Genomic DNA, 18,954 nt, shown 5'->3' with positions numbered 1-18,954 from the left:
GTAGTGATGTCTTAAATCTTGTAGCAACATAACCCTGTTCCAGAAGCCTATTTGTTAGAGTTCTAACGCGATACAAAAGAAGATATGTTACACCAAAGAAGATGTGTTGTTCATTTATGGGGTTATTTTGATGTACAACTTCACCGGGCAAAATGTCGTATATGAGATTTTGAATAGTAATCAAGGGAACCAAGATTCTAGCGGAAATCAAAAGAATGTAATCCAGAGACAAAGGCCAGACATGGAAAACAGACAAATGAGCAACTTGGACGCCACTAAAAACTGGGCGCATGGACCAGGTGCACTGTTGCTCATAAAAAGTAGATGAAAGAGGAAAGGGAATTTATGACAAGTTCAACAAATCATTTTTCATGGTGCAGATGGATACACCGTAACGATTCGCGAGTTCATGATGACGACCAAAAAACATCTGAATCATTATGGTAGAGCCAAAAATATTTTTGACTTGTTGCTTTAAATGCTTTTTGATTATAATTCTATAAAGTTATTACTCTACAGAATAAACTATAAAATCTACCAGCATGGTACACTTATCAGAATAATTATATTTGAAAATCTTTCTTTCTTTTACCAAGCCAAAAGTTAACTGATGGCATTTTGATCCTTGATGCGTTTGCTATTATACTCGTATAGAGGATATAGTCCTAAAAGAAATTCACAACGATTAACTTAACTGTATCACAAAAACGACAACTTCTTATTTAAAAGTGTCTAATTTCCCTTTGTCTGTGACAACAGCACATTAGCTTTTGGAAGAAAGGTATATTGGCACAAGATTCACGGATTCATAAATTTTACAGCCGAAATCTTGAACCCGTTGATCGCTGAAGTATTGCCATCTACAACATAAAACAGATTTGTTCTTAATGTCATAGTTTAAAGTTTTCAAATTACATGAGCAGCTTGGTGGATGTTTTTAGAAAAAGAAAATGACGATATTTGATATTATAAACGTGTTTCACATTTAAAACTGAACAGCGACACGTAATTGATTGGATATATTCTACAGATGTTTGCATCATTTTAGTTAGCTAACATAAGCAACAACAAAAAAACAGTCTATCGTAAACTCAGAAAACAAAAGAGACTCGATGACCAATTGATATTTAACAAGGCCCCATCCTTGAATAGGCTACAAGCACAAATTGATGTTTAATCATCTATCATATAAAATATCTACATTTTCTGTGTGTCATGGTTTTTTCGTCAATATAACAAACGGAGTAGTCACCCTTTGTCTGTTTTGCATATTTTTTCAACTGCCATCTTTTAATCGATCTAATCACATTATGAAAATATTTTACAAACATAACTACCTTTTGAAAAACTAAACGTATAATAATCACGTTTCATTAATCATAAATACACGTCGCTAATATCTGAAAAAAAATCGCCGTGCATTAAAACTCATTTTTTCTGAATCATATGAAAAATATCTATATTTATCAGGAAACGCAATTATGTGATCGCAGCACCCATCCGTTGCGATTACAAATAAATCTACATTATGACTTGAGTTTTTTACGTCATGGTAAGTCATAATTAATTTAATATTTTATAAAAGGCAACAGCTGAATTTATCATGATGTAAAACAATGAAAGTTAGATTATGATTTTAAAGATTGTTCATGTGTTAAATTGATATCAATAAAATGCTGTACTTAGTGCCACGGTTTAAATTGTAGAGAAAACGAAAAGTGTGCGTATGTATTAGTTGTACTGTAAGGGCTAGAAAATGTCCCTTGAAGAAGGTATGCACAAGGTACAAAAATATCAATTGTACGTACAATATAGTTACAGTGGTGGGGTAGCACAATGTCCATTGTAGGTGTAGACTAGGTGCAACGGTAGGGTTAGAACGTTACATAATACATATGGAATGCGATTATAGATATACAAAAGTTACTCAATAATGTGATGGGTTTTAAACTGGGAGAGACCTGTTTAAACACACATGTTATACTTCCTAGTCCAGAAACAACTCAAATTGAACATATATTGTCTCCATTAGAAAAGAATAATCAAACAGAAGCAATATTTTGAATCAACAATTAATCAATATGTAAAAATATGAGGTTTTCGTATGGGCAGCCAATAAAAGGATATTTGGACTTTACTGGGAAACGGAAATTGTGAAATTAAAATATCTATTATTACGCAGTAATTAAATAAATATCATAAGTCAAATGCATAAAACAAAATATAATTTTAACCGGAAACTATAGTGATTATACATGCTAAGTGTTCCTAAACTTGATAAGAAATATTAAACTCTTGATAAGAAGAGAATTGCAATTAAGTTGGACGTTTAAATAATAATTCTGAAATCAATAACAAAAATATACTATAAAACCTAATTTTGCTAATTGCTTCGTAATCCCTGAAGTAAACTGATGAAATATTCGTTACCGGAGTTTGACACCAGGACTAGATAATATCAAATTAAATTGAGCAAAGAATCATGAAATGCCAATTTTGGTATTAGTTTGTTTTTTGTTTTTTTTTCTTCAGAAAATAGAGAGACATAATTTACCTGCTGGGTGTCATTGTAATATAAACTCATAGGTGAATTGATCAGCATCACGGAATGTCAATGATATGTTTCTTTACTGGTAGAGAAAACATTGTCATAAAAATAGTGACACTCTATGATTAACATTACATTTCAGTTTCGCAGTATGTTTATTTCTTTATCATTAAATTTAGAAAATTGGATGTTGACAAATATCCGATAAACAGACATTTTTAAGTCATAAAATATGATAACACAATGTAGAAGAATAGAACATCATTCATCATTGACTACTAAGCACATTGTTGTCATGTTTAATTGTCATATGTTGTAAAAGTTTTTAAAAATTTTAGTGGAGAAAAAGATCTTTAAATAAGTACAGACATAAAGGTTGAAGTAAATATAACAGAAAAACTCAGGACCTTGCTTAATAGAACGAAACATGAAAATGTGAACTTTTTGCATAATAATTCGTTTTCCATAGCAATGGAAATTTAAATCTAGAAAACTTGCAACTTTGATTGCACAGGAAACTATAAAGGTGTGGTACGGCTGACGAAAAACAAAACTAAAATCTTTTCATCTAGAATTAGGATTCAAACAAAGTATGAGAAAAAGCGACATCCAAACACGTGTACCACATCAATTAGTCCCAGTAACAGATCATTTTTACAAAAAAAAACTTAAGTAACCAGCTGTTCAGCATGCTTTATAAGCAAAATATAATTTATTTACAATTTTGGGAAAAAAATGAAATTCCGTCACATTTATCAGAACTGCCATCTGCAATATTTTATTGTTAGAGTAACCATAAAAATCTAATGATAACATTTGATGGGAATTTATTTTTTAAATTAGCATTTTTCATTTGAAGACTGAGGGTTGATAAAAAGGGAAATGGTTACGGGTGAAGGTATATTTTAATCAGTTTGTCTGTCTGATGTGACGCTAATGGTCCTTGTTTGTCCTCTGTGGACAAGTAAACTACCAACGTTGTATTTGAATTATACAGGGTTTCTTTGATATAAATCAAAGTTGGGGTAGAATGGTGAAGATTCTAATATAATTTTGAGTAATATTTTTGTATGAAAACAATATAGCTTTTAAAAACAGTTTTAAGTGGAGTCCCAGTGCTGCTTTACTTTTGTTGCTTTGTACATGTTATTTTGGTTATTTTATGTTCTTAATTTTGTGTGTCTATTTCCCTGCTTCGTCTTTGTCCATGCATTTAATTATTTTAATTTCCACTAAAATCTTTGTTCCCTTGATTACTATTTGAATTGGTAAACACGTACAAAAACAATTTTGAACTCCATGTAAAGCATGAGATAACAATTGCTTCACATAGGCAGAGTGCATATATATATCTTCAAAAGAAAGGAAGACAACGGATGGACCAAATAATAGTTAGTATAACCATTTGTCAGCAGGAGGTCAATCATTCAAGGTCAATCACTCAATGCCGTTCAACCTGTATTTATATTAGTGATAAATTTTCATTTTAATAGGATCTGAGTTATTTTTTATGATTTTATTAAACAGGATAACATTGTCCTCTTTTCCTTTCAATTGTAAAATTTAATGGCGTTCAGGAAAAAAAAAGGACGAATGATTTTATCTACATCATGATTTATGCATTTGAATACATAACAATATGAATGTCATTAAAATTATATTACTATGATCAATCGAGAATTAGGACGATTTGATCAAAATACTGACATAATTGAAATTGTCTCTCCTTTGAAATGGGGAAGAGTAGATAAAATCGTTCTTTAAATGTTTGTTTGTTTGTTTGTTTGTTGGGGTTTAACGCCCGAGCAGCAATATTTCAGCTATATTCAGGCGATCTTTAAATGTCACTCTTCATAATAATTTAACCAATCAGTCATCAATAGATTTAGTATTATCCACTGTATAACATTTGAGATAGACAACAGTATATGTCGCTCAACTTTCATATTGAACAAAAGAAAATATATTTCATATTTTGTCAAAGTGTTAAATTAAGCTGTGCGTGTATCCCCATCTGTTAGGCAATCAATGGAAAGATAATGCAATCGGTGATAAATGATTAATTATTGATTTCAATTCAGTAATACAGTAACAATGGCAGATCAAATTTGAATCAAATTGATTTTATTTGGTCCATAAAGGAATGGGCAATAAAAAAACACTTAATAACTACAAAATACTGTTATTATCAGGCTAGATTATTAAATTACGCAAATAGTGGTTTTTATTCTACAACACGTTTAAACTTTCGAGGCCACTACACACATTCTCGATTTCCCAACTTTGTCATTGTTCTGTTTTTTTTTACGATTTCTGATGTCAGTTTTTGGATTTTTTATTATCACTCCCTTTCCCATATTAAACTATAATTGAACATTCCAAATTTCGAAATACGACAGTAAATCGTACTGGACAATAAATATGACATCTAGTAACGTCGAGAAAAATCTTATTATACAACAAGAGTGTATGCATTATGATACGTTTAAAACGTGCTAAAGATACCGTTCAAATACTTATTTTCTAAACTTATATCTTAGCTATTTAAAAGATACCCTCTAGAAAGCACATGTATGGTTTATATGTTCACTCTAATTCAGAAATGGTTTTAACAAGAAATGTCCATAAAAACAGAAATCCTGGAGTTTTTATGTAGGGAAAATCCGTGGACTTCAGTGTCTATAGTAGCCTTTATCTAAGGTTCTTTGGGGTAGATGCGATGTATATAGTCCCCGCAACTAGGATTGTTTAATGATAGAACGTCATCTATATAGCGGAAACTGAGATTAAAGGATCTAGCTAAATGATATTTCTTCTTTTGGATCAGATCAGCTATAAAGTCATAAGAGTGAAGGAATTGGTCGGTAGGTAGTGGAGCACAATTTGTTCCTATTGGATTGCCGACCGTTTGTTGAAACATTGGACAAATATGTTGTCAATGAAAAAAATTCCGGAATTTTGAAAACATCTTCTACGGTATATTTGGGAGATGATTTAGATTTTTTTACAAAGCAAGAGGAATCTCTACCAAGAAATACATATTCGTTTCTGTACCGTCTTTTTTTGGAGTAACAACGACGTTTAATATTTTTGAGTCGGCATTGCAACTGCGTATGGGGAATAGAAGTATAAAGAGTTGAAAAATCACAGGTTTTAATGCGTTTGTATTCTACTGAAAAACTGATTTGTTCAACGTGTCATAGTTTTCCTTTCTACCCGGGATTCGACTATTTATGAGCGATTCGGCGGGTGTTTCTAGAAAAGCAGAGGGCGCTTACCTTATCGGTACTCCTGGTCCATGTTCCCACTTTTTAGTGGAGTCCGAGTTGCTCATTTGCTTTTGTCACTTTGTATGCATGATTTTAGTTACTTTATGTTCTTTGTTGTGTATGTCTGTTTTCAATGTCTGGTCTTTGTTCCTGGATTACATTCTTTTGATTACCGCTATAACTTTGGTTCCCTTGATTACTATAATAATTATCTTGAATTGAGGGTTTTTCAGATCAGTTGATTTTTTTAAGGATCTACATAAAGACATGCACACAGAAAATAAAGAATAAATAAACTAACCGGACTCAATGAAATCTCAGAATATAATCTAAGTATTTAGAAAGATACCTTTGATTCATTTTTAATTACCTTTTCCAAATTCTTAGAACAATTGGCTAGTGCATGAATTAACGTGCAAAATTAAATGAGGCGTTTATTGCTTTTTTCAATAAATTCATTATTCGTTTGGAAAAAGTCATAATGATATCACTGGGTAATATAGATATTATATCAAATAATAATGCTTTAATCTAATTTATAAATAATTCAAATAATGTTCGGATTAATAATACATTGACCTTTACTCAATAGCAGAACTTCATATCGATCATGGAACCTGGAACATTTCAAACGACTGTCTGCCAAAGAAGGCGATGATAAATAAAAGTGTGATGATCCAATTGGTGGTCCTACAAAGTACTTTTTACTATGAGCAGAGCCCCTTATCTACTATTTTAATTTCTCTTAGATTATTTTAGAATTTTCTTGAAGAACTTTCTATGTCAGACATAGTTTCAATGAAGATGTGAAAAAGGATTATGAAGAAACTTTTCCGATCAAAATTATCAGACAGTGAGATCCGTTTAGAAAACTTTTCATAAGCTTTACTGGATAAGGTCTATCTTCAATTTCATTCAGAATTGTCAACTTTCCTTTCATCTGTTGCTACACCCCTTCAGCCCTTGAGAATGGAGTGTTCATATCACAACTCATACGTTATGTCAGAGAAACTACACAGTTTTTTGTATCGCACTAAAACTCTAACACATACTCTTTTGGAACAGGGTTATGTTGCTACAAGATTTAAGTCATCACTACAGAAGTTTTATGGTCGTCATCATGAACTCATGGATCGTTATGGTGTATCCATCAGCACCATGAAAACTGATTTATTCAACGGGCCATAGTTTTCCTTTCCTCGTTTGTCTACCCCGGACTTGACTTTTTATTAGCAACTCGGCGGGTGTTTCTAGAAAAGCAGAGGACACTTACCCTACCGGGGCACTTGGTCCATGCTCCCAATTTTTAGTGGAGTCCGAGTTGCTCATTTGCTTTTGTGACTTTGTATGTATGATTTTAGTTACTTTATATTCTTTGTTGTGTATGTCTGTTTTCCATGTCTGGTCTTTGTCCCTGGATTACATTCGTTTGATTACCGCTATAACCTTGGTTCTCGTGATTACTCAAAAATCTCAAACATCTAACAGCTTGCTAACACTGAAAGAAACTAAAATTTGTTTTAAGTAATTGTCGTGATAATTCAAAATGTCACTTATTTGCAGATCCTTATAGTCAATAATATCATAATGTCAAAAAGGCACAAATATTTCAATGGAAATTTGTTTAAAACATCGTTGGGATAAGGTAGAAAATAACCTTTTTATGAGGTACATGTACTACTTTTCGTGAATGTTGAGACTGTGTCAAATTATAAGTTCAAATATTAGTGATTTGAACAAACCACAAAAGACAAAAAAACACACGAAAATAAGAACCTCAAGAAAAGTTTCTTGCTCAGTTTAATATAGTAAAGCAATCAACGTTTTTCATTTCCCTGAATCAAGTGAGTATTTACATTAACACCAAGGATAACTAAAATTGATTCTAGAAATATCTTAATGATTAATATCCATATTTTAGTGAATATTATTTCACGGCTTATCAAAATGATGACTCTCTGGTCAATCTAATTTAGGAAATAATACGGACTTTTGTCGCATTTGTTCCAACATTGTAATTATCGCTCAATCAAATTTTCTCACGATAGAAATTTTCCACAAATTATGTTACCACGTGCAGGTTTCATAAAATGAAAAATTGAGTAAGCAATGATTTTGTAAGGTTACATAAATCGTTATTTTACTAACGAAAAAGATTGATACAGGAGAGTTTTTAGGAAAGTTTAAAAGAAATGAAATGATCACAATACATGGTGCAATGTTATGTTTTAAATGTGCCATGTGTCAAGTGTTGTTATAGGTCAAGATACATAAAAAATCTATTCGAATTGTTTTTCAGTTCTTAGGTTCATTTAGGAAAACATGTGATCAAAGATTGTCAAATGAGCTAGCCTATTGTAACATAGTTTATATGTGTTTGTATGGTTACAGCGATCCATATCATATAGTTTTTGATATACTTTTTTTCTGAATTACACGTATTTATCAAATTATAAATTGTCACAGCATTGATAGAGGACGATGTTTTAAATGTTTCCTGTCAAACTTAAGATTTTCCAAATCATATCATTACTGAAAAAAACAGAAGCAAGCTCAAATTTTTACTTTTCGAAAGGGATGTATTTTATTCCTTTTTACATAGTATTAAACTATAATATTGTTTTCTGCATGGTCAAAATTGCTTTGGTACTGTTGTGCTCACCAGGGCGGATAAAATAGGATTCCTATTACAATATATTGTAACCTACTCCACTGATATATGCAGAGTACTTTTAAATTTTCCTTTTTAAAGCTTTGTGTGATTTAAATCATTTAAATGTTTTTCTAATATATATTGTTTTCATTAAAATTATTTTATATATCTCAATTTGTCGAAAAAGAGACATCTTGCGTAACTTTAGATGATAACATGCAACATACGTATCGAATGAGGCATGTTTGAGGTATCTCATTCTCTGAATTCTGAAACATGGGGATTTAACTTCACTTATCACATCAATGTATTGCTTTGTTATTACATTCCACGATTTCCACCATTAAATGAGAACTATCGTCAAAAGAATGATCGTCACAAACAACTTTTATCAATAAATTAAAACAAACAAACAAACAGACAAAAAATATACAATTGTAAAATGAGATAAATTTTCTTTGTCGATAGAAATCGCATTTGAATAGAGGTGTACTTTAAATGATGTGATAGAACCGTAGAAGCTAGTGACGTTAAACTTCATTGTCTATTTAACACTGAAGACACTACGCCATTACACTGTTTCTGAATTCAAACATATGTATAACCAAATAATAGTGACTATACATAGAAATTGTCTTCCTTACGATAATCTATTAACCTTGATGTGAACCAGCCTGTAACTATGGTTCACTTTCTATTGATCTACGCTAAAAGCTAAATTATTGATGTTCTCTATGTGGTAATAAACAAGTCCTTTAAGAAGACCTTTTTTAAATAATCTCAAGATTATGTAAATCTCGTTGATTACGCAAAAGATAGGTTTATTTAAATAAATAAAACAAAATGTTTAGTTCGGGAAAAATAATCTTAGTGATCATTTGAATTGAAGAATAAAAAAAATTACAAACTGAAAACAGTATTTTTAATGAATAGTATCCTTTGATACAAAATGTATAATACTTTTCAACCCATTTAACCAATTGAAAAAAAAGTTTTGTTTGTCACAACCTTTAGGTCAAACATTCAAATAAGAAAAGTAAATCAAAATTTTTTAGACAGGGTTTCTCTACATTTTTACTACATAAAATACGCTATACGTAATCAATGCACTGAGTTAATTTAGATTAACATTTCAAATATAATTACTGGCGTCTGGTATGTATATATCTACAATCTTACCTCATAATCATATTCAGCAGTACGGTTGGCACAATGGGGAGAATCCGGGAAAAAGGTACATCCAATTACCATTGTTATAAATGTACACAACTAAACCAACAATGTACTTTGATGTAATTATAAAACTCTGATACTATGTCAAGGTGTCTGAATATCAAATTGTGAACTCATACATTCCACTTCTCTCTGATTTGTATGTCAAATTTAAACATCAAATCAAATTGTTATCTTACACTGAATCCCTTCTCAACTGATTGATACAGTACTCGTCTACTGCTTCTCACATGAGCTGTTTTGTATACGGTGAACGAAACGCGCACTTCTCTTACAAAAATACTTAAGCTATTGTAAATCTCCTTCAACAGGTAACTTGGTAACAGTTATTGTAAATCTCCCTCAACAGGTAACTTGGTAACTGCTTTCAATTACAAAAAGGGAAGTACCTTTCCGATTGAAGTTTTACGATGACGACGAAGACTGATATATCTGAAAGGTGCATTTAATTTAAAATTATGAAACTGGTGAAAAAAAAAATTACTGTGATAGACCCTGATAAATGTAAAAGAAACAGCAGATGTTGTCAGTAGAAAAATGTGTCGACAGTATCGTATAGCGTTTTTAAGTGTTTATAGAAGTTTACTTAATACAAACAATGACAAATAAATGAAGTTGAGTAAGAATAGCTCATCTTATATAATCCTCAGTGATGATATCTATGTTTAAGATCATTTTGATATAAACAATGGTTGTATCGTTTTATAGATATTTATAATTTTTTATTTCTGCCTGAGAACCATACTGTTACATCAATATTTTCTGTTTTAAATTCCAGCTTTTTAAATTTCTGCCTGAGAACCATAGTGTTACATCAACATGTCCTGTTTTAAATTCCAAATTTTTTTTATTTCTGCCTGAGAACCATACTGTTACATCACTATTTTCTGTTTTAAATTCCAGATTTTTTTTTATTTCTGCCTGAGAACCATAGTGTTACATCAATAATTTCTGTTTTAAAAACAGATTTTTTTTATTTCTGCCTGAGAACCATAGTGTTACATCAATAATATCTGTTTTAAATTCCAGATTTTGTTTTATTTTTGCCTGAGAACCATGCTGTTACAACAATAATTTCAAAGTTTCAGATTTTTTATTTCTACCTGAGAACCATACTGTTACATCAATATTTTCTGTTTTAAATTCCAGATGTTTTTTATTTCTGCCTGAGAACCATACTGTTAAATCAATATGTTCTGTTTTAAATTCCAGATTTTGTTAAATTTTTGCCCGAGAACCATACTGTTATATCAATATTTTCTGTTTTAAGTTCTAGATTACTTTATTTCTGCCTGAGAACCATACTGTTATATCAATATTTTCTGTTTTAAGTTCCAGATTACATTATTTCTGCCTGTGAACCATACTGTTACATCAATATTTTCTGTTTTAAATTCCAGATTTTTTTCTATTTCTGCCTGAGAATCATACGGTTGCATTAATATTTTTTGTTTTAAGTTCCAGTTTTTTTTTTTATTTCTGCCTGAGAACCATACTGTTACATTAATAATTATTGTTTTAAGTTCCAGTTTTTGTTTATTTCTGCCTGAGAACCATACTGTTACATCAATATTTTCTGTTTTAAATTCCAGATTTTTTTTTATTTCTGCCTGAGAACCATACTGTTACATCAATATTTTCTGTTTTAAATTCCAGATTTTTTTTTATTTCTGCCTGAGAACCATACTGTTACATCAATATTTTATGTTTTAAATTCCAGATTTTTTTTTATTTCTGCCTGAGAACCATACTGTTACTGTAATAATTATTGTTTTAAGTTCCAGTTTTTGTTTATTTCTGCCTGAGAACCATACTGTTACATCAACATGTCCTGTTTTAAATTCCAGATTTTTTTTTATTTCTGCCTGAGAACCATAGTGTTACATCAATATTTTCTGTTTTAAGTTCCAGATTGCTTTATTTCTGCCTGAGAACCATACTGTTACATCAACATGTCCTGTTTTAAATTCCAGTTTTTTTTATTTCTGCCTGAGAACCATACTGTTACATCAATATTTTCTGTTTTAAATTCCAGATTTTTTTCTATTTCTGCCTGAGAATCATACGGTTACATTAATATTTTCTGTTTTAAGTTCCAGTTTTTTTAATTTCTGCCTGACAACCATACTGTTACATAAATAATTATTGTTTTAAGTTCCAGAGTTTTTTTTTCTACCTGCGAGCCATACTGTTACATCAATATTTTCTAAGTGCCAGTTTTTTTTATTTCTGCCTGCGAACCATACTGTTACTTCAATATTTTCTTTTTTAAGTTCCTTTTTTTATTTCTGCTTAAGAACCATACTGTTACATAAATAATTTCTATTTTAAGTTCCAGATTGTGAAGTAAGATTTATACATGTAACACAAGACAATCTATATCCTCACAAAATTATACCGATATTTGGGTTACAAAATGTTTAAACGGACTTGTAGGGAGAGTAGATGAAAGAACACTAAATTGAAAGTTTGGACAGTTTCCTGAAAGGAAACCTAATACTGTGCTAACAAAATTGAGGACAATTATTTTCAAAGTGTATTTTCTTATTATATTTAGTATATGCAATACTTTATAATACATTTTCCCGTAATAATTATTTGTTGCAATAATAGTGTATCTCGTACAATTAGCATTAAATTGTGTATTGATCCATAATTTATAAGATGATATTGGCATTTTAAACAGTATATGTAGATTATCAACGAATCATTTGTATCCTGCTGAAAACTTCTTCATAGTTAAATGGTGGTATTGTACAATAATGGGGTTATTAGAGGTCAAGACACTACATGAGCCCTCTTCTATAATTTACAATAACAATTGAATAAAAATAATGATAATACTGTAGTTTTGAAATGATGTGATATTGTATTAACACTGCCCGAGATAGGACATGTCAGAAATAAGAGCGGATGGCGCGTTCGTTAAAAAAAAACATTTGAATTCTTGGTACTCAGCAAAATATATACATATATCAAGGATACTTTGTATTATAATTCTTTACCATCTCTCACTGCACAAAGAGAATTTCTAAACCTTTCTATACTTTTACATATTTATACATACTTTTATATTTTATTTCATTACCCACTACTTTTTACAACTGTATACTTCCGATTGTTTTGAATGTTGTTTTTATGTTATTTAACTCATTATAAATTTGAAATTAATCAATACTCAATTAAAAATGTCATATTCATCCACTTCGAAATTTCTGTTTTTATTCTAGAACAAAATATCCATAATCCATTTACAATCATCGATTTCAACATGTACCGTAGAATAGAAAGTTGACCAAATTCAAAGACTAACTCTTCAAACTTCATAAAGTTGACCAAATTCAAAGACTAACTCTTCAAACATTTAAGCAGTTATCCAAATGACTAACATTATTTTTTAGATCGAGAGTTTGTAGGAGTGATATTGTTTGAGCCAAGCCATATTTTTCCATAAGGAGAGAAATCATTTTTCTATGTTTCAACGTCCAATTGTTGAATTAAACAGTTAAATACGCACAGTAAGTTGCATAATGTGTTGCCTAGCCATTCACCCTAACAAGATATTGTGGTTGATTAGGTTGATAATATTTATTTCAAGTATGTTTTAAGGTTGTATATACATCACATGCGTATTGATTCCTTAACATGGTTCATGATTTAGACAAAATCTCTGTAACATTTTTGCAATGACCTAGTAGGAAGTAAAAATGTTGATTAAGGAATTCGGTCCATGAAGAAATAACCGCAATCACGTGGTGCACATCATATAACCTGCGTAGTATTTTCAAGTGTGCGCCACTTGCATTGATGTTATTTCAAATAGACCAATACACTATAACAGTCATTCCTTATAATTTTTTCATGGTAGCAAATTTCAACAAGTTAACCAGTAAAAAAGTCATTATCATATACAAAATTTGGTCTACGAGATGATGGACATTTTTGTTTAATAAAAAAAAGATGTTACTTCTGATATTTAAAAAAATCATAACAGATTCATTGTATCATCAAAAGATAAATACAGTGTTAGGTAGAAAAAAAAACTCGCCTTTTTCCGTTGATGGAACACTAAACTATTGCAGTAATTTTAAAACCGTTCAAACCGCTTATAGTAGTTTGAATGGGAAAAGAGTAATCAAGGGAACCAAGGTTCTAGCGGTAATCAAAGAGTAATCAAGGGACCCAAGGTTCTAGCGGTAATCAAAGAGTAATCAAGGGAACCATGGTTCTAGCGGAAATCATTTATAGTTTAATATCGCAAGGCTTGTCTTGTGTGGAACTCTGCAGTGGTTAAGGAATAGTCGAGATATCCTTTTATTCGAAAATGATTATTCTTAAAAAAACAAATTTATACGAATATTACATGGTGCAAGTATCATTACTGTTTGTAACGCTCCATTTGAATTGATTATGCCTTATAATGTTTGCCGAACAAAGCTGTAACTACCCTGATTAATACAATTGGATATTGAAACTGATACAATATTTTAAAAATCGATTTAAATGATAAAATTCATTGAAATTTGTACTTTCGAATAGAATGTATTACTGATTAGTATAATTAAATGATATTTTTGAAAGTCATACATAAAAAGTTGCAATTTGTAAATCTAATAACCTGAGTTGCCAAAAAAGCACCTTTCATGTTCTACTTGTAGTCAGAATTGTATAATTAACACACATTCAAATCGGAACTGGTACTACGAAAGAATTGCACTAGACAAAGAGTAATTAAGGAAACCAAGATTCTTGCGGAAATCAAAAGCACATAATCCAGGGACAAAGACCAGACATGGAAAACAGAAAAAACACAGCAAATAACATAAAGTAACACATAATACATACAAAGTAACAAAAGTAAATGAATAACTCGGACTCCACTAAAAACTGGGAGCATGGACCAGGTGCACCGAAAGGGTAAGTGTCCTCTATTTTCTAGAAACACCCGCCCAGTTGCTCATAAAAAGTCAAGTCCGGGGTGGACGAAAGAGGAAAGGAAACGATGATACGTTGAACAAATATGTTTTCATGGTGCAGATGGATACACCGTAGCGATCCACGAGTTCATGATGTCGACCATAAAAACTGCAACATTAACTGATATTTTTAAATATAAAATTGTTTCGCTTATCGCAAGCAAAGAGAACCTCTCATTAAAACTTCGTAATTTATTACAGCAGATACGCATCGGAAGGCAACTGTTTAAATGAATTAAAGTAATAAAAGGCAACTTTTGAATTATTCAGTCAACCATGAAGCTTAATCAAAGATTTGTAGTAAAAAGACAGCATTCTGTGGATTTTTAACTGCATTCAAAAATTTACTGTAGAAGTACAAGATAAACAAAATAGATATAAAAATATTACCCTGGTTTCTTTAACGGAAAAGTGAAACTGTCCATTTTAAATTGTAAAATGTATACCATTAGCCAGTGAAAAGTGCATTTTCTCTCCACCAGACTATTTTATTTTATTAAAATCATACATGGATATAATTCTGTTTCTACCTTCAGTATTTAACGAGCTATCAAATTTTCACAACTTTATTTTCCAGATATCGATGAAGAAAGAAAATATGAGAAACATCGAAAATTGTGATTTTGATATATTTTCACAGTTCTGGAAATGTGCGCCTCAAGCATGACTTTATTCATTTTGATCCCTCTCATGGGTACCATAAAACTAGAAAATTATCATTTCGTAAATTCCACTAAAATGGCATTAGCAATATCTTAATTGGTATTTTAAGATCTTTAAACGTAAACTGTATAATAAAAGGGTGATAAATATAGCAAGTATTGTTGAGTAATGACATAATGAAATACAGTGAAATCGGTTTCAACCGAACCCTGGATAAACCCGGAACCCTTATCTCCATAGAGACGGCAGTTTCCTCTCTTACTTACCGCTGCAGATAGACCTTTCGATATTCTCGAACATTATAAAAAAAATTTAATAAATAAATAAATTACATACGGAACATAATTGACATTTCAGCTGAGTTTATGAAGCGTTGGAGATCATGAACAGTCACCATCTATTTTGTTAAGCCGCTTAGAACATTGTTTGATAACTTAACTGAAGCTTTTAAGTGCTATTTCCGTTGTAGTAAAAGTGCCTTTGTATGGCAGTGTTTTATTATTAACAACTTTGATACATCCATATCTATAACTTGAAAGTCACAGAATATATGGCCAGAGTGATGTCCACTACATCACAGTCAACATATCATAAGTAACCAATATGTTCTGAGCTAGCTTTCAGGCGCGTTCTTTTAGTGGATATCTCATTTTGCCTATATAGTGAATGTTGAGGTAATCCATTTAAAGAAATGACTGTAGTATTGTGTATTTGAAATTGTCTGTTTCAGTTAATTTCTGACCTCACATTAACTTTTTAAAAGATTCTTGTATTTTCCGAGTGACCCGATTATAGCGTCAAGAGTGACACTTTTTCGGAGCTTGTGTAAACCTTTCAAATCAGTATCAATACTTTCAAAACTTGTGTTTATCAAACAATAGTAAAAATGGGTACCAGTTTTGCTGTGTTTCATTTTAGTTCACTCACTTTCACCCGTTAACAATAAAAGAAAAAAAAAGTATTTTGTCGAATATTGTGAAAGATTCTAAATGAGCCATGTAAAGATGATGCGGATTCCTTAAAAGCATTATGTATATTAAGACCTGTGTTGTTATATTAATACTTGAACTTAGATATAATTAAGCACGTAGCTATACTTGTCCATGACGCTTTTAGGGTTATTTAAAAAATATAGGATGGGACTTATACCTGAGTATTGATTCAGTCCTGGTGTTATTTTTAGAAATAGCTTGTGGGAAAATGTTGAAGATAACCTTTGCCCTAAGATTTAAAAAGAAAACAGGAAATGAAAGTGATAAAATTAAAAAAAAAATAAACGTAATTGCGGTTATCATTTATTTGAATGTCTCTTTTTATAGTTTCGTGGTTTATTTAACTTTAAAAAATAAATCAGACGGGAATAATAAGGTGAAAAAATATTGCCATCATTATGAAATGCCGTTATGTTGTAAATGTGTTTCAAAGAGTGACAATTCATCTACAGTATTAAAACCAAATGCATGGAAAGAACTAAACTCATAATTACATATATAAAAAAGTTTAATAAATACAAGAAGTACTCAAAAGTAAGCATGTCGAAATACGACAAAATAAACCGAGATGGTAGATGAAGTGCAGTCTCAGTGTTTTAACGCTTTTGAATAATAAACAAAAATAGTTTAAGTAAAAAAACCTAATTTAGTAAAAACGATAATTTTTCTAGAGGGTGATATTATGATAATAAAAACTGTACCCAGGAAGCGGACCCAACACAGCCATACACCTAATGACATTGCTTTGGTATGTATGATTGATAGAACAGTAAACAGTAACGCTGTATGATTTGTTTTCATTTGTCGCCAGACATGCTGATCTTATGCATAATGACGAAATATTCTAAACATATAATTATCTAAGGAAAATATTTTAGTTAACATGTCAGCTTCTATTGAATATTATTGTTATTTTCATTGCGTAAAATTCGGTAGGTATTCTGTATATGTCATTGAATGAGCAACATACTGTGACACAATGTTACATTTTATTAGAACTAATTAGACCGTTAACTTTAATTGACATATCTGTAAACACGAAGCAATTTATTTGTAGTTAAGTGAATCAACAGAGTTGATAGAAAAGTATTGAAAAACACACTAGTTTGTTAGTTTTGCAAGAATGAATAAACTTATAGCTGTCGTTTTTTTGTCAAATTCAATTTTTCATACATCCGTACAACTATTTCTGAAGCCCTGCCAGATCCCAAAGCATGCATTTCCTGAAATGAATATCCTTTTATATTTTCTTATGGTTCTGTAATGTGAAGTGAGGTTTTGTATAAGATTTGACCAAAGGAGATATGTTTTGTTATAAAAAATGCATTCATTGTAGCTAGTTATTCTCCCATTCAGATTGAATATCTCCTATGAACTAATTCATATATACAACCAGAATCCAGGTTATCCTTTGTGTTTATCCATATCAAAACTAACATTGCATTTGTAGTTGTTTTCCATTGTGACAGGACGTCCACGGCGTTCCAGAAGTAGATTAGCTGAATGACTTAGCGAAAGTCGTTTGTTTGTCACTTAGGGGCTAGAGTTTGATCCTATGTGACACAAGGTATGATTCAATGAGATCAATCATGCTTTCCCGTTACTCTTCTATGAATCCCCCTGGCATTGTTCGTAGAAACAGGGAAACTTTACATTTAACATTTACTTCTTTATTTTGAAAGTTTCATTTAATATTTAGATAACAGTTTCAAAAAAGATGTTTAATCGAAAACTGAATATCTATGTTTCGTAATTAGGTCGATACAAATATTTAATTCAACCATTGTTTTTGTGCTAAATATAGGCATATGTAACTTACGAAATACTGTTTAAATGAAAAAATATAGCTCTAACCTGACAAGGAATAGAAATTAAATGCAATTTAATATAAGATGTATTTGATATGTTTTATTCAGTTGTAGTAAAGCGAACCCAGAAACCCAAAACCCTGTCTAAACCGAACCCTGAAAACCTAAAAATCTGTCTAAACCCTTTTATCGATTTAAATGTATTTTTACCCTTGGTTTACCGAACACCTGTGTAAAAAGAACCAATTTTAAAGTCTTAAAGTCTAAAGGTTCAAACACTTTTCACTTTCCTGAAAATGATTTTTGTTCTAAGACAATAGCCGATCACGATGACAGAACGTGTTAATTTACAAATCTAATTAACGCGTGAAAGTATTCTTATGATCATTAATCAAAAAGATAATTAAAAGGGAACTTGGTTATTTCTCAAATTATAATCCGGGCTTGTTTTCTGGGAAACCTCATCTTAACAGATTAAACCGGATAATGGATGTTTTCTAACGGGTTCGGGTTATTCACACGTAAAATTTCAATCAAGACTGAGTCTCAAGTTCGGGATATTGATATCGTAAAAGAAGCCAGGCATCTTCATTATGACATTTTTGTTAGCGTTGGGTCATCATAAAATTGTCATTTCTGTTATATTTTTATAATCTAATTTCATACAGTAGTTTATTTGGATCGATTTGAACAAACAATATTTTTTAAGAGGAAGACTTAAACAGAAATAGGGACTTTGATAGAGTTACCGAGTAATATGACTATTTTGTTATTGTATGCCTTGTTATTGTGGAAACGATATTTTGTCCATT

At 30.9% G+C, this 18,954-nt stretch overlaps 1 protein-coding gene and 1 long non-coding RNA gene across 3 annotated transcripts in view; one reads left to right on the top strand and one right to left on the bottom strand.

Annotated features, from left to right (window-relative positions):
* The window catches only part of LOC148600679 (uncharacterized), a 103,395-nt gene that overhangs the window by 77,292 nt on the left and 7,149 nt on the right, over window positions 1–18,954 (bottom strand). The window contains exon 1 of one of the 2 annotated variants that reach the window (XM_088555715.1): window positions 9,650–10,033. The exons of the other annotated variant lie outside the window; for it this stretch is intronic. Within the exon in view, the coding sequence (XP_088411841.1) occupies window positions 9,650–9,721 (72 nt within the window). The 5' untranslated portion in view covers window positions 9,722–10,033. Of the gene's footprint in view, window positions 1–9,649; window positions 10,034–18,954 lie in introns of those variants that run through there. 2 annotated transcript variants of the gene reach the window in all.
* On the top strand, window positions 1,475–17,500 carry LOC148600680 (uncharacterized). Its single transcript, XR_015917178.1, has 3 exons — window positions 1,475–1,552; window positions 13,105–13,221; window positions 15,257–17,500. It is a non-coding gene; the product is annotated as an uncharacterized LOC148600680 (long non-coding RNA).

The sequence above is a fragment of the Perna viridis genome, chromosome 12 (genome assembly GCF_037379345.1).
Source record: "Perna viridis isolate PV_CMFRI_1.1 ecotype Kerala chromosome 12, ASM3737934v1, whole genome shotgun sequence".
Lineage (NCBI taxonomy): Eukaryota > Metazoa > Mollusca > Bivalvia > Mytilida > Mytilidae > Perna > Perna viridis.
Note: the sequence above shows the minus strand (reverse complement) of the source record. Positions and strands in the feature narration are given on the sequence as shown.